General features: G+C 45.9%; 1 protein-coding gene across 1 annotated transcript in view; it reads left to right on the top strand.

The window, feature by feature from the left end:
- col28a1a (collagen, type XXVIII, alpha 1a) overlaps window positions 1-16,911 on the top strand; it is a 29,807-nt gene that overhangs the window by 5,880 nt on the left and 7,016 nt on the right. Inside the window, exons 6-21 of the mRNA XM_077196492.1 lie at window positions 595-654; window positions 2,143-2,196; window positions 2,538-2,582; window positions 2,687-2,713; window positions 2,931-2,975; window positions 3,058-3,102; window positions 12,184-12,237; window positions 12,332-12,400; window positions 13,293-13,361; window positions 13,507-13,575; window positions 14,288-14,356; window positions 14,467-14,535; window positions 14,649-14,717; window positions 15,261-15,329; window positions 15,446-15,517; window positions 15,814-15,882. Of these exons, the coding sequence (XP_077052607.1) occupies window positions 595-654; window positions 2,143-2,196; window positions 2,538-2,582; window positions 2,687-2,713; window positions 2,931-2,975; window positions 3,058-3,102; window positions 12,184-12,237; window positions 12,332-12,400; window positions 13,293-13,361; window positions 13,507-13,575; window positions 14,288-14,356; window positions 14,467-14,535; window positions 14,649-14,717; window positions 15,261-15,329; window positions 15,446-15,517; window positions 15,814-15,882 (954 nt within the window). The remainder of the gene's footprint in view (window positions 1-594; window positions 655-2,142; window positions 2,197-2,537; window positions 2,583-2,686; window positions 2,714-2,930; window positions 2,976-3,057; window positions 3,103-12,183; window positions 12,238-12,331; window positions 12,401-13,292; window positions 13,362-13,506; window positions 13,576-14,287; window positions 14,357-14,466; window positions 14,536-14,648; window positions 14,718-15,260; window positions 15,330-15,445; window positions 15,518-15,813; window positions 15,883-16,911) is intronic.

Here is a 16,911-nt window from a genome sequence, read left to right as displayed (position 1 = left end):
TTCAAACTGGATATGATATTCAATTCCGAAACATGTTTGAAGAAGAAGGGGCTTCACAGAGACAGAAACTAAATAGAGCTTTACTTACAGACTAGGAAGGGAGATGTTGCATTAATGTAAAATATGTGAAAAATTATGTTTTTTGAACATTCAACCATGAGATCCTATTCGAGACCCCAAAAACAAAATCAGGACCTTGTAAAAGGACATAAAATGGCCTATTTAAAATAAGATAAAATAGTTACAGTTATGTTTGGTTCTATGGACTCTTATTTTGATATTCTGTTTTATTTCCATTGGTTTCTGTTTCCCTGCTGTGTTTAGTTTCGATTTTCTAGGCTTCTGATTAAATCCTTGTTTGTTTCTATTGTTACGTATTATCCCCAGCCTTGTTATATTCCCTTGTTTGGTTATGCCCTTTGTCGTGTATATTTCGTGTTCATTGAAGACTTTGTTATTTCTGTGTCAGCGTTTGGATCACGACAATCATACACATGACAAAAATAAAATAAAATAAAAAGTAAACACTGCTATTCCACATAATAAGGCATGCTGACTATCATTTATCTCTAATGGCTTATTTCTCTGTTACAGTGTCCTCAGCCCAAATCCTGTCTGTGTGAGAAAGGAGGGAGAGGTCCTCCTGGAAAACCAGTGAGTTCATATCTAAATCAGTTTGATAGCCCAGTCAGTTCTCATCATATCATATCCAGCTTTCTCTGCAGATTGATAAAATAGGAAATAATTGTAGATATTCATAATCACAAAAGTACCAACATGATTAATATGTCATTGGCTCTTAAACGGTACAGCCGGGGTTATTACAGTTAACTAAAACTAAAACCATAAAAAAACAGAACCGGAAGAGAATACAATGCTGAATAAAGTCAATGTTTTTGTTGTCAAACTTTTGAATCTTGAAATAAAGGTAACACTTTATTTTGTTGGTCTCTTTTGAAAATTATAAGTAACTTTGCAACTACATGTCAACTAACTCTCATTAGAGTATTAGTAGACTGTCTGCTTCAAATCTGCTAACACTTTATTGTGTGATGCTCTCCCAACAGACATTCTACTGACTATAAGTAACTTTGCAAGTACATGTCAACTTATTCTAACCCTAACCCTACCAGTCTAATAATACTCTGAGAGTTATTAGACATGTACAGTAGGTGCAACCTTACTTGTAGTCAACTGAATGTCTTAAAGTGACCATCAAAATAAAGTGAAACCGAAATAAAATACTGCAAACTTTAACTGAAATAAAATAAAATATCAAAACTATTTTATTTCAGCTAGTTGCAACGACAGCATTTCTCATTTCCATTTCGTTTTACTTAAAGTACTAAAATAACCAAAACTAAAACTGAAATAAACATTGATAAAAACTGTATAGACATACTTTTAAAAATAATAAAAATCACAAAAACATAACAAAATGACTAAAAAAATAACTAAAATTCAAATGAAAGCAGAAAAAAACTATTTAATTATTAACATCAATTACAACGGTCTCTCCATAAAACTAAAATAACAACTTTAAATGTTTTTCTTTTTTTCTTCTTCTAATCAGTCTCTGAATACTCTGAATGGAGACATCAGACCTATGATGTGGAAGACAGTTTCCAACACTGCAGTAGATCCTGGCCTGATCTGTGCACATGAACAAACAAAGTTAGAATTGTTTGAGGAAGAATTGTTAAACAGCAGTAATCCTCCCTCTGAGCTGTGTTTGATCTAACAATGTAAATCGGTTAACTCCATCGCTTTGAGTCTGAAAGCTCTGGTACAGCCAGAGCAGAGCAGGTGGATTCAGGGCGATCAGAGAGGCGGTACATGAAAGCGTAGGAAGTGTCTCCCACACTGCAAGTGTAGCAGGTGCTGGAACATTCAAGAGCTTCACAGGGGGGGTTAGGATCAAGACCAGCGTAGCAGCTCTATTCCGCCAAGACCAAATAGCCTACATTAACACTGCCATATCCATTACCATGCCAATCTATATTACCATACCATTCTCCCGAGAGTTGTCATGACAGAAATATTGTTCAATTACACAAAGGAAATTTTATTCAGCCATGCTATTTAAAATGTATGTTTGAATTTATTTTGCCTGCTCATTCTATAACTTCTTGTAAATATTAGGGTAAACCAGGCGATCCAGGACTTGATGGGCCTCCTGGTCCTAAAGGATCTATAGTAAGTCTCATTTTAATACAAATTCTGTGTTATTTTTTGTTGGCTAAGATGAACAGAGTTGTGATTTCTTGATTGGAAAATTATTTTCTAAATAAATATAATACATTAAAAGAAAGAATTGACACGTATGTACAGACCAGAATCAAGTATGGGCTCTTTTTAATTTAGTAAACTACCACCTAGCAACCAGCCAAAACATAGCAACTCCCTGGCGACCACCCACTACCCCCTAGAATTGTGGAAGCGAGTTGTGCACAGGCAAAAACCACTTGTATTTTCTTCAGAACATGTAAAGAATTGTTCTCAAATCTGATTTTTGGGTTTTCTCTTTTAATTTATAGGGAGAAGGAGGTATAAATGGACGTCCAGGATTAGAGGGAATAAGGGTACTATATCCTCGTATATATTTGAATTATTATATTAGTAAATATATTTTTTTGCATGTCCATTGGTTGGCTTCTGAGCGATCAAGTCTCTTCTTTTGTTACAGGGAAGACCAGGACCAAGAGGAGAAAAGGCTAGTATATTTGACTTAATGACAGAGAATTCAGTAATTTTACTGTACAACATGAAGCTATTCTGCTTGTCAGTAAATTATGAAAGGCTGTTTAATCCTGACTGATGCTTTCAAAACATCAGGAGACTACGTCACAGAAGACAGCCTGAGAATGAAGCGTTATAGATGATATTAGACACAGGACAGTGAAATTAACTTTCACTCTCTCTCCGTATAGGGGGGGAAAGGAGAATGTGGCACCCCAGGGGTGAAAGGAGATCAAGTACGTTTTAGTAAATGATTCTCTTGATCTGTGGTCTGCTGAACACAATGTGTCATGATGATCCTGTCTTCCATTCCCACAGGGCCAGGACGGACCTCCTGGACCACGTGGACAAAGAGGAGATCAGGTTGTCTTTTTTATCCTCTTTTTATAGTGTTAATAATGTTGGGATTTGTAAGATTTTTTAAAGTCTAATAAGTCTCTTATGTTCACCAAGGCTGCATTTATTTGATCAAAAATCAGAAAACAGAAATATTATCATATTTTACAAATATTATAAGTATTATTATTATTAGAATATTATTATCTAAAATATAAATAGTAGCCTATTATTAAAACAGAAATATTATTACTGTTCAACTGTATTACTGTTTTCTATTTGAATATTTTTTTTTAAATGTAATTTATTCCTGTGATGGCAAATGTGAATTTTCAGCATTATTACTCCAATCTTCAGTGTCACATGATCCTTCAGAAATCATTCTAATATGCTGCTCAAGAAACGTCTACGGTTACGTATGTAACCCTCGTTCCCTGAGTAGGGAACGGAGACGTTACGTCGGATGACGACGAATGGGGTTTCGCTTAGAAAGCCTATCAACTTCGAGTATTACAAAACGAGCCAATGGCAAAGAAATGCCATGGGTCTGCGGAATTTGCATGGCGTAACTCCGCCCCACCTCGTGGGTATAAAAGGAGGAAGCCGGCAGCAAGCAGATATGTTTCTTCGCTGAGGAGCCAAGACTGAGCTCAGGCGATCCCCGCGGTACAGCGGAAAGTGGCAGGCAGACGTAACGTCTCCGTTCCCTACTCAGGGAACGAGGGTTACATACGTAACCGTAGACGTTCCCTTTCGTTGTCACTCCGAGTTACGTCGGATGACGACGAATGGGGTTACCAGTCTAATCACGCCACCTTCTCAGCTGTCTTCCAGTGCCCTGCGTAAATCGAGATCCCTGTCAGCCTGGACAAAGGACTCCATTTATCACAGGAATACCAAGGTACACTGGGAAGCATATCCCAAGCTTAGGGGAAGTATGCAATTAATGCCAGCCCGGAGGGGGGGGGACTTAGAGAATACACATATGACCCGAAGGAAGCATATGGAAAACACTGGGGTGTCCAGCCGCAGGTGGAATATTTCAACCCCAGGGGTGGCAAGGTGGCTTGCCAAGGGAAAGACACACGCTCAGAGAGGCTTACAGTGGAAACACACATGTGGGGGTCGCTCAGAGGAGGGACCATGCACACGGGAGGCACCTAGCCGACGCGCAGGCAATAGACACTGGCGCCGACGTCAGGAGTGCTGGAGGAGCTCAGGGCTTTCGGAGAAGCTCACCTGAGGAAAATATGGCACGTATCCAGTCCGTGGAGTGGAATGGCGAGCAAGCGAAGACACCTGAGCGGGTCCGGTACTAGCTGGTTGAAGCGAGTACACGAGAGGACACAGGCTCCACTCGGAGATTAAAGAATCTGGCGAATGTGTTAGGTGTCGCCCAGCCTGCAGGTCTGCAGATGTCTGTTAGCGAGGCGCCATGCGCTAGAGCCCAAGAGGACGCCACACTCCGGGTGGAGTGGGCAGTCACACCAAGGGGGCACGGTCGACCTTGCTGCTGGTAAGCCAAAGCAATGGTGTCCACTATCCAGTGAGACAACCTTTGCTTGGAGAGAGCCTTTCCCTTCAGCTTCCCACCATAACAGACAAAGAGCTGGTCTGAGGTCCTGAAACACTGCGTTCTGTCTACATAGGCGCGGAGAGCGCGTACTGGACAGAGCAGTGCCAAGGCTGGGTCTGCCTCCTCCGAGGGCAGCGCTTGCAGGTTCACCACCTGGTCCCGAAAGGGAGTGGTAGGAACCTTGGGCACGTATCCAGGCCGGGGTCTCAGGATCACGTGAGAGGAAGCCGGCCCAAATTCCAGGCACGCTTCGTCAACGGAGAATGCGTGCAGGTCCCCAACCCTCTTGATGGAGGCCAGTGCAACCAGGAGCGCTGTCTTCATAGACAGGAACTTAAGCTCGACTGATTGCAGGGGCTCAAATGGAGCACTCTTCAGGGCAGTTAGAACCACTGAGAGGTCCCAAGAGGGAACGAGAGGAGGACGAGGAGGATTTAGTCTCCTCGCTCCTCTCAGGAACCTGATGACCAGGTCGTGCTTCCCCACCGACTTACCTTCGATGAGGTCATGATGTGCGGCAATGGCGGCAACATAGACCTTCAGGGTGGAGGGAGACAGCCTTCGCTCCAGCCCCTGTTGAAGGAAGGAAAGCACAACACTGATCGAGCATCTCCGGGGGTCTTCTCGGTGAGAAGAGCACCAGTTGACGAAGAGGTTCCACTTCAACGCATAGACGTGTCTCGTGGACGACGCTCTAGCGGAAGTGATGGTAGCCACCACCGCTGGTGGTAGGGTACTCAAACCTGCCTCGTCCCATCCAGGAGCCACACGTGGAGGTTCCAAAGATCGGGACGAGGGTGCCATAGGGTGCCCCGTCCCTGAGAAAGAAGGTTCTTCCTCAGAGGGATCGGCCAGGGAGGTGCTGTCGCGAGGAGTACTAGTTCGGGGAACCAGGTCCGGTTGGGCCAGTAAGGGGCAACCAGAATGACCTGCTCCTCGTCCTCCCTGACCTTGCGCAAAGTGTGCGCCAGAAGGCTCACTGGGGGAAACGCATACTTGCGGCCCTGCGGCCAGCTGTGCGCCAGAGCATCCGTGCCGAGCGTGCCCTCGGTCAGGGAATAGAACTGGGCGCAATGGGTCGAGTCGTGAGAGGCAAACAGATCTATCTGCGCGTCCCCGAACTGGTCCCAAATCAGCTGAACCGACTGGGGATGGAGTCGCCATTCTCCAGGGAGGGGCTGAAGCCGTGAGAGCTCGTCGGCTGCACAGTTCAGCGCTCCGGGAATGAAGATGGCTCGAAGCGACCTCAGATGCTTCTGACTCCATAGGAGGAGGTGGCGAGCGAGTTGTGACATACGGCGGGAGCGTAGACCACCTTGATGGTTGATGTACGCTACAGTGGCGGTATTGTCTGAACGGACTAGTACGTGTTGACCCCTGAGCAACGCCCGGAAGCGGTGCAGGGCAAGGCGTACTGCCAACAACTCGAGGCAATTGACATGCCACAGCCGCTGGGGTCCTGTCCAGGAGCCCGCAGCAGCATGTCCATTGCACATGGCGCCCCAGCCCGTGGTGGAGGCATCTGTTGAGACAACAACATGCCGGGAAGCTCGTGCCAGGGGGACACCGGCCCTGAGAAAACCGAGGTTCGCCCACGGGGTGAAGAACTGACGGCAGGTCGGAGTAACTGGTACTCGGAACGTGCCGTGTTGCCATGCCCACCTCGGGACTCGGTCGCGAAGCCAAAGCTGAAGCGGTCTCATATGAAGCAATCCGAGCGGCGTGACCGCGGCTGCAGATGCCATATGCCCCAGGAGCCTCTGAAAAAGTTTCAGTGGAACCGCACTCTTGCCCTCGAATTGTCTTAGGCAAGTCAGCAGTGACTGCGCGCGCTCGCTCGTAAGCTGCGCGGACATGGCGACCGAGTCGATGTCCATACCGAGAAAAGAGATCCTCTGCACGGGGCAAAGTTTGCTCTTGTCCTAGTTGACCCGAAGGCCCAGACGGGCTAGGTGCCGAAGCACTAGGTCCCTGTGTTCGCAAACCTGATCTCGAGAGTGAGCTAGGATCAGCCAGTCGTCGATATAACTCAGGATGCGAACCCCTTGTTCTCGAAGGGGAACAAGGGCCGCCTCGGCGACCTTCATGAAGATGCGAGGAGACAGGGCTAGCCCGAAAGGGAGAACCGCGTACTGGTATGCCTGCCCCTCGAAAGCAAACCGGAGGAACGGTCTGTGTCGAGGAAGAATGGAGACATGAAAGTAGGCGTCCTTCAGGTCGATCGCTGCAAACCAATCCTGGGGCCGTATGCATTCGAAAACGCGTTTGGCGGTGAGCATCTTGAACGGCATCCTGTGAAGGGAGCGGTTCAGCACGCGCAAGTCCAGGATTGGCCGTAACCCACCGGTTTTCTTGGGGACAAAGAAGTAGGGGCTGTAGAAGCCGGACCTCATCTCGGCTGGAGGGACAGTCTCGATTGCACCCTTCGCCAGCAGGGTGGCAATCTCTGCTCTCATGATAGGGGCATTGCCACCGACAAAAGTGGAGCGGACTCCCCTGAAGCGGGGAGGAGACCGTGCGAACTGAATCGCATAGCCGAGCCTGACGGTACGCGTGATCCAGTGGGACAGACGGGGAAGCTCTAGCCAGGCTCCCAGGAACTGAACCAACGGGATCATGCGAGCCACAGGCGTCCCCCCGGAGGGGCAGCGAAGCGGAGTAACTGGCCCAGACGTGGACGGCATAGCGGCCCGATGTGGGGGCACAGTTAGCAACCGCGCCCTGGCAGAGGGGCCGGTACTAGCTGGTTGAAGCGAGTACACGAGAGGACACAGGCTCCACTCGGAGATTAAAGAATCTGGCGAATGTGTTAGGTGTCGCCCAGCCTGCAGGTCTGCAGATGTCTGTTAGCGAGGCGCCATGCGCTAGAGCCCAAGAGGACGCCACACTCCGGGTGGAGTGGGCAGTCACACCAAGGGGGCACGGTCGACCTTGCTGCTGGTAAGCCAAAGCAATGGTGTCCACTATCCAGTGAGACAACCTTTGCTTGGAGAGAGCCTTTCCCTTCAGCTTCCCACCATAACAGACAAAGAGCTGGTCTGAGGTCCTGAAACACTGCGTTCTGTCTACATAGGCGCGGAGAGCGCGTACTGGACAGAGCAGTGCCAAGGCTGGGTCTGCCTCCTCCGAGGGCAGCGCTTGCAGGTTCACCACCTGGTCCCGAAAGGGAGTGGTAGGAACCTTGGGCACGTATCCAGGCCGGGGTCTCAGGATCACGTGAGAGGAAGCCGGCCCAAATTCCAGGCACGCTTCGTCAACGGAGAATGCGTGCAGGTCCCCAACCCTCTTGATGGAGGCCAGTGCAACCAGGAGCGCTGTCTTCATAGACAGGAACTTAAGCTCGACTGATTGCAGGGGCTCAAAGGGAGCACTCTTCAGGGCAGTTAGAACCACTGAGAGGTCCCAAGAGGGAACGAGAGGAGGACGAGGAGGATTTAGTCTCCTCGCTCCTCTCAGGAACCTGATAACCAGGTCGTGCTTCCCCACCGACTTACCTTCGATGAGGTCATGATGTGCGGCAATGGCGGCAACATAGACCTTCAGGGTGGAGGGAGACAGCCTTCGCTCCAGCCCCTGTTGAAGGAAGGAAAGCACAACACTGATCGAGCATCTCCGGGGGTCTTCTCGGTGAGAAGAGCACCAGTTGACGAAGAGGTTCCACTTCAACGCATAGACGTGTCTCGTGGACGACGCTCTAGCGGAAGTGATGGTAGCCACCACCGCTGGTGGTAGGGTACTCAAACCTGCCTCGTCCCATCCAGGAGCCACACGTGGAGGTTCCAAAGATCGGGACGAGGGTGCCATAGGGTGCCCCGTCCCTGAGAAAGAAGGTTCTTCCTCAGAGGGATCGGCCAGGGAGGTGCTGTCGCGAGGAGTACTAGTTCGGGGAACCAGGTCCGGTTGGGCCAGTAAGGGGCAACCAGAATGACCTGCTCCTCGTCCTCCCTGACCTTGCGCAAAGTGTGCGCCAGAAGGCTCACTGGGGGAAACGCATACTTGCGGCCCTGCGGCCAGCTGTGCGCCAGAGCATCCGTGCCGAGCGTGCCCTCGGTCAGGGAATAGAACTGGGCGCAATGGGTCGAGTCGTGAGAGGCAAACAGATCTATCTGCGCGTCCCCGAACTGGTCCCAAATCAGCTGAACCGACTGGGGATGGAGTCGCCATTCTCCAGGGAGGGGCTGAAGCCGTGAGAGCTCGTCGGCTGCACAGTTCAGCGCTCCGGGAATGAAGATGGCTCGAAGCGACCTCAGATGCTTCTGACTCCATAGGAGGAGGTGGCGAGCGAGTTGTGACATACGGCGGCCAGGCTCCCAGGAGTTGTGACATAAGGCTCCCAGGAACTGAACCAACGGGATCATGCGAGCCACAGGCGTCCCCCCGGAGGGGCAGCCAAGCGGAGTAACTGGCCCAGACGTGGACGGCATAGCGGCCCGATGTGGGGGCACAGTTAGCAACCGCGCCCTGGCAGAGGGGCCAGGGGAGGACCAGGCTGGTCGTCCCGCGGGGGCCTGCTCTGCCAGGGGTCTGGCGACAGAGGGGGACAGGGGCGAAGCGGTCCGTGGACGGCACGCCATGTCAACCACCTCTGGGACAGAGGGGGACGAGGAGAGCACGGCTTGTGGGCGGCGCTCTGTGACGTCCGAGAACTCTGTGCTCAGAGACGGGAGAATCAGCTCTTTGGAGAATAAGGATTCTTCCCCGGCCCTCCCAGGGGAAAGGAGTGGTCCTGCTACCAACTCCTGGAAAGAACTGAGTCCCATCTCTGAGGAGCCCAACTCAAGAGCGCCGCTTAACCCGGCGTGTAGCGGGGTGCGGGGCTGGAGAGGACTGTGGCGTCCGACCGCGGCCTCCAGAGCCGACCCGGGTGAACGGGCGGGGTGGGAGCCGCGGGGGGGCGCCCTCGGCAGTGGGCAGACCGAGGGATCTGAGCGGACGGCGGGGCCGTCGGGACAGAATCAACCTCAGTCTGCTCCATCGCCGAGGTGCCCGTCTCACGAGCGCCGCTTAACCCGGCGTGTAGCGGGGGGCGGGGCTGGAGAGGGCTGTGGCGTCCGCCCGCGGCCCCCAGAGCCGGCCCGTGAACGGGCGGGGTGGGAGCCGCGGGAGGGCGCCTTCGGCGGTGGGCAGACGAGGGATCTGAGCGGACGGCGGGGCCGTCGGGACAGAATCAACCTCACTCTGCTCATGGGCGACTGAGAGCTGTTGGGCAAGCCCTCAACCGCACCGCCGAAGAGGCCGACCTGGGATATGGGAATGTCGGACAAACGGGTCCGCGCGACATCCAGCACATCAGACAGGTTCAGCCACAGACTGGTGAGCATCACCTGACCCAGGGAGCGTACGCCACTTTCGTCGCTCAGAGAGCAAGGTCAGTGGCGGCGCGCAGCTCAGTGAAGAGCCCTGGGTCAGTCCCGCCCTCGTGCAGGTCCATGAGCATCTGGGTCAGGTGGACCAGCAGAATGACCATGGCATGCAGTGAGGCGGCTGCCAGTCCCGTGGCGCTATAGGATCTCGCCACAAGCGTAGACGAAAAACTACAGGCCACGGGTGGGTGCTTAGGATTGCGCCGAGAAGAAGCACTCTGAGGACACATAGCATCGCAACAGAGCGTTCAGCCGGGGGAACCCCAGTGTACCCATGGGCAGCGGCCCCATCGAGGGGAGGAAAGGCGGATGAGATCAGCGAGCGGTCCCGAGAAGACAAGGGGGTCTTCTTGGACTTCGAGATCTCATCATGCACGTCCGGGAAGAGAGGTATTGGGGTTTGCCGTGGACGAGGGTCGGCGGCCTTACCCAAAACCCATCGTCCCAGGAAAGCATGGTCGTCATCTCCGGATCAGACTCAGGCACAGCCGTATGCACACCGGAAGGTGGCAGCTGTGACGAGCCCTCACTTCCAGAAGACTCAAACCCACCTAGTGATGCTGCAACAGACATGGCATCTTCCTCTGTAGCTTCAACTGAAACACGCGGGCCACCAGAGGGTAGACTCGCGGGAATCAGCAGTTCACTAGCGGGCACCGTCATTGAAGAGGGGGGCTGGGGTCACGGACACATAGTCGGCGCCTAGATCCAGACCGTAACCCTCAGGTCACCCTGGCCCCGAAGCGAACACATATCTGCTTGCTGCCGGCTTCCTCCTTTTATACCCACGAGGTGGGGCGGAGTTACGCCATGCAAATTCCGCAGACCCATGGCATTTCTTTGCCATTGGCTCGTTTTGTAATACTCGAAGTTGGCTTTCTAAGCGAAACCCCATTCGTCGTCATCCGACGTAACTCGGAGTGACAACGAAAGGGAACATTTGTTATTATTATCATTGTAGAAAAAAGTTGTGTACAATTTTTTCAGGATTCTTTGATAACTGTAAAGTTCAAAAGAACCGCATTTATCTGAAATAGTAAGCTTTTGTAAAATAATAATTATTTGTACTTTTTTGATCAATTTAATGCATCTTTGCTGAATAAAAGTATTCATTTCTTTAAAAAAAAAAATTCTAACTAACCCCAAACTTTTAAATGGTACTGTATAATGTTACAAAAGCTTTCTATTTCAGATAAATGCTGTTCTTTAAACTTTATATTAATCAAAGAATCCTGAAAAAATGTACACAACTGTTTTCAACATTGATAATAATAATAAATGTTTCTTGAGTAGTAAATCATAATATTAGAATGATTTCTGAATGATAATGTATCACTGAAGATAGGATTAATGATGCTGGAAATTCAGCTTTGACATCACAGGAATGAATTACATTTTAAAATTACATTTGCAAAAAAAGGTACTATTTGCTATTTTATCAAATATTTTGATAAAAAAATAACAGCATAAATGCATAAATAAACAAAATAAATGAATCAAATATTACCTATTTTTCTTTTATTCATATATGCTGTTTTTTTGTTTTTATTTAATTGAATTATAATTCAATTAAATGATTAAATAAAAGAATAAATGATTAATTATTTTATTTAATTACAGTAATGAATGAAGAGTAACATACCTCCCAAGCTCAGTGAGGAAATGATCCCGCTCACACAGTCAGATAGCGTCTGCTCTCCCTGCACTTATGGAATGTGATTGAGGGATTAAGTGCTGTTCTTACACTAATGTAACATAGCTAAAGCAGTGAATCCAGGCCTACACGCCATTGTTCTTCTCTGACGGGTTTCTTTGTTCCTCTGGATTAGCATGGGGACAGGGGTTACTATCTCCTGCCCTCCTACTTCAATCTCTGTCCTTGTGGTTTTGGTTTGATGACAGTAGCCTCCGTTTTTTGACCCGATTCAGATTTAGAGAGCTTCAGTTTCTCACACAGTCTATTCTCTGGTGTGTCTGGCTTTCATGTGTCCATTTAAAACACATTATAATTGATGGCATAGCTTGGTAGAGGTCCAGTACACTGTAATTGTCCTTCAATATTTAAATAGATACACTCTATCAGTACAACTAGCTCATAGATCATAGATGTGATTAATGAGAAGTAAAATATATAATATAGACTAATAAATGAATGTCTATCTGTTTCAGGGACTGAGCGGCAACCCTGGTGACTTTGGCCCTGAGGGCCCTGTCGGACCTAAAGTAAGAATAATGCATCTCACCATTATGATGTGATATTATGAATGGTAACATGAAAATGATATAGATCATGGAATGACAGTGACATCTTTCCCAGGGTGAGCGAGGACCTAGCGGACCCGACGGATCTCCAGGGGACCCAGGGGTCGGGTTTCCTGGCGCAAAGGTAATGGCTTCAGATTAGTTAATTAGTTTTAATTTCAAGATAATGCCAAACATATTTTAATATCTGGTTAGACAACTGTTGTTACACAACATTTCAAGCAGTGTTCTGCAGTGACATCCTACATTTTTAATTGTCATGTATGCAGTTTATGTATTTTATGAATAATTGAGATAACAAGAAAATTTTCACACCACAGAACTGTTTTCTTTTATATAAAGTTCCATTAATAAGTTTGGGTTCAGTACTTTTTTTTTAAATATTTTTTTTATATCAGCAAAGATACATTAATTTTAACAAATGTGACAGCAAAGACTTTTACGGTGTCACAAAAATATTCAATTTCAAATTAATTATATTCTTTAAACTTTCTGTTTGTCAAAGAATCCTGAAATAAATGTATCATGGTTTCCAAAAAAAAAAAAAAAAAAAAGAAGCAGCACAACTGATAACTTGATAATAATAAGAAATGTTTCTTGAGCAGCAAAATTAAATTTATTTCTGAGGGATCAAGTGATGCTGAAGACTGGAGTAATGATGCTAAAAATTCAGTTTTGCATCACAGAAATATATTACACACACACACACACACACACACACACACACACACACACACACACACACACACACACACACACACACACACACACACACACACACACACACACACACACACACACACACACACACACATAATAGTTATCTTATATTTTAATAATTTTTCACAATATTACTGTTTTTACTGTAAAGCTACAGTGAGCATAAGATACTTTAACATTAAATAAATTTATGGACCCCAAACTTTTGAACAGTAGTGTATCAGTATGCAGTTTTTATTATGCAGTTTTTAAGTATAATGGAATCATATCCATGTAAACTCTTTGTGTTTTGTAAGGGGGAGAAAGGCAGCCAAGGCAGACCTGGGCCAACCGGCCCTTTTGGTATAGGGGAGCCAGGAATGCCTGTAAGTGAAGTGATTCAGCAGTAACACCACTAGAGGGAGATACACATCCTCAGTCATGTGTTTTTCTGTAACAGGCAACTATCTGGCATCTTATCCACTGGGTATGTGTAGTATAATGTACTTATATTTAATATCTGTTTGTTAGGGCCAATCAGGACCTCAAGGAGTTCAAGGCAACCAAGGGTTTCCAGGAGAAGGTTTACCAGGGCCAAAGGCAAGAGTTAACAATAAAGTTAACAATAAAAACCTCCATCTTCCTCCCCTTTAAATCTTAAAATTACATTTATAAAACAAAAAGCCACTAAAGAAAGTACACTTTCATGACTGTTTCTTAAAACATTTAAGTACATTTGAATTTTAATCATTATGTTTTAATAATCTTTTTTCGTGATTTAAAGTCCACTTATTTTGATGTGTTGACTAACATATTAAAGCACATGTGAAGTATTTGATGATAATTTATTTAAGTTTGTTATTCAATATTTCATTTAAAGTTTAGACTAAATTGCAACTTCATTTATACTTACAGTATGTACTAAACATTATAAATGTGTAATTAAAAATATATGTAAATACTAGCTTGTCAGTACATTCAGTACACTTTAACAATATTTCAATAACAATAGAAATAAATATGAAATTACATTTAAAGATGTATTCATACTTAAGATGTAGTCATACTTAAGTGGGTAAAAGAAGCACCCTAAAGTTCAGCTAATTGCATTTATAATTTTTTTTAACTATAATACATTTCTATTTAATTTTAAAATAACATGTAATTAAGTGTCTGAGAACATTACATACATTAACACACTCAGGTATATTCCTTTAAAGTGTATCATTTCTTTAAGTACTCTTTTTGCCATGTAAAAATGCTAGTATGCTAAAGTGCGCTGCTCATGTGATATGTGTATTGATGCTTTCAGGGTGACCGGGGATTTGAGGGTCCTAAAGGTGTACGCGGACCTCCTGGGTTTAGCATCAAGGGTGATAAGGTAGAATGCATTATAAAAAATAAAAATAAATAACTGTACATGCTGTTGTGGAGTGTAATCAGATCCAACAATAAGACACTGTTGTAAGTACTTATTTCTCTCTTCTGTAGGGTAACACAGGGAAACTGGGTTTACCTGGACTGATGGGATTTCCAGGAGTAGGGATCCAGGGTGAAAAGGTAAAGCAAAGTAAAGTTCTTATCTATCCATAGGCTGCACCCAAGTTTTATAGGATATCTCAGTACAACATTCAATTTGAAAATACTTTTTGATGTGGCATCTCTGGCTGCAGGGAGACCTGGGACCCATTGGACCACCTGGACCAAGAGGCCCCACTGGAGTGGGCATGGTGGGCCCTAAGGTGCAGTGTGTGTGTGTGTGTGTGTGTGTGTGTGTGTGTGTGTGTGTGTGTGTGTGTGTGTGTGTGTGTGTGTGTGTGTGTGTGTGTGTGTGTGTGTGTGTGTGTGTGTGTGTGTGTGTGTGTGAACGGAGAATCTCACCGTCAAATAGTTTCAAATCAGTGTATTTATTGTTAAATAACAATAATTTTAATAATTTAAATACATCTGAAATAAAACAAAATATAAATACTAGATATAAAAACACACGTAAAGATTGGAAGTTATAAATTTCGCTTTGGCAACTAACTGAAATACTGTAAATTCGTTGTAAATACGTTACTGTAAATATGTCACTGTAATTACTAAAATGACTAAAACTGAAATAAGAATTAATTAAAGCTATATTTAAATATAAAAAATAATATTCAAATAAATTATATTCAAATAAAACAATAGTATATAAATAATACTAAAATAACACTGTTTAAAACATTTGGGATGAATTATTCCATTAATGGTTTGTGTGATCATCAGTGTTTGTGATTGTATAAATTTGTTCCCAGGGAGATCAAGGCTTTCCAGGAGAATCTGGCCCACAAGGCGAGAGAGGAATAGGAGAACCAGGACCAAAAGTATGTACAATGTTAATGTCCTCACAAACCAAATTAAATATTATCTATATGACCATATTTTTTAATACACTATATGTTTAATCTAATAGTGATATATATTTGTTTCATGATTTTAGGGTGAACCAGGACCAGATGGAGCACCTGGTATTCCTGGCATCCCAGGTGAAGATGGCTCTGTGGGTCCAAAGGTACAGTGAAACACATTATCCTGGGTCAGAGGTTTCTTGTAATATGGTTACTATTTCATTTAAAAATTAACCAATGGATCCTCACTTAAACTACCCTTAACAATTATGAAATGTCATATAAAGTCATACGTTTAAGATGTGACTTAAATGCCTACATATTTCTGGGGCCACTGTGACTATAACACATTCTTATTTTTTGATAGCAAATACAGGAAAGCTTCAATAAAGCACACATGCATTGCTTTCCTATATTGTTTCCTCACCCAGGCATTTCTGTCTTTTCTTTATTATGTTAGGGTGAGATGGGTTTACCTGGTGTACGAGGTCCGGAGGGCTCACCTGGGAAAGGAATTCCCGGTGAGAAGGTACAATGACGTTTCTTTCTAAAAATGTTTCTTACTTACCACAATTATATGGCAGTTGCTTCAATGGATTTAGGGGTGTGGTCCTGGTCAAGACAATCTCCTGAACTCCAAACTGAATGTCAGAATGGGAAAGAAAGGTGATTTAAGCAATTTTGAGCGTGGCATGGTTGTTGGTGCCAGACGGGCCGGTCTGAGTATTTCACAATCTGCTCAGTTACTGGGATTTTCCTGCACAACCATTTCTAGGGTTTACAAAGAATGGTGTGAAAAGGGAAAGACATCCAGTATGCGGCAGTCCTGTGGGCGAAAATGCCCTGTTGATGCTAGAGGTCAGAGGAGAATGGGCCGACTGATTCAAGCTGATAGAAGAGCAACTTTGACTGAAATAACCACTCGTTAAAACCAAGGTATGCAGCAAAGCATTTGTGAAGCCACAACACGCACAACCTTGAGGCGGATGGGCTAAAACAGCAGAAGACCCCACCGGGTACCACTCATCTCCACTACAAATAGGAAAAAGAGGCTACAATTTGAAAGAGCTCACCAAAATTGGACAATTGAAGACTGGAAAATGTTGCCTGGTCTGATCAGTCTCGATTTCTGTTGAGACATTCAGATGGTAGAGTCAGAATTTGGCGTAAACAGTATGAGAACATGGATCCATCATGCCTTGTTACCACTGTGCAGGCTGGTGGTGGTGGTGTAATGGTGTGGGGGATGTTTTCTTGGCACACTTTAGGCCCCTTAGTGCCAATTGGGCATCGTTTAAATGCCACGGCCTACCTGAGGATTCTTTCTGACCATGTCCATCCCTTTATGGCCACCATGTACCCATCCTCCGATGGCTACTTCCAGCAGGATAATGCACCATGTCACAAAGCTCGAATCATTTCAAATTGGTTTCTTGAACATGACAATGAGTTCACTGTACTAATATGGCCCCCACAGTCACCAGATCTCAACCCAATAGAGCATATTTGGGATGTGGTGGAACGGGAGCTTCGTGCCCTGGATGTGCATCCCACAAAT

This window comes from Siphateles boraxobius, unplaced genomic scaffold (genome assembly GCF_051911475.1).
Source record: "Siphateles boraxobius isolate OS27281-9 unplaced genomic scaffold, OSU_SipBor_1 35, whole genome shotgun sequence".
NCBI classification, from domain to species: Eukaryota; Metazoa; Chordata; class Actinopteri; order Cypriniformes; family Leuciscidae; genus Siphateles; species Siphateles boraxobius.
This window is presented reverse-complemented; position numbering and strand designations above follow the sequence as displayed.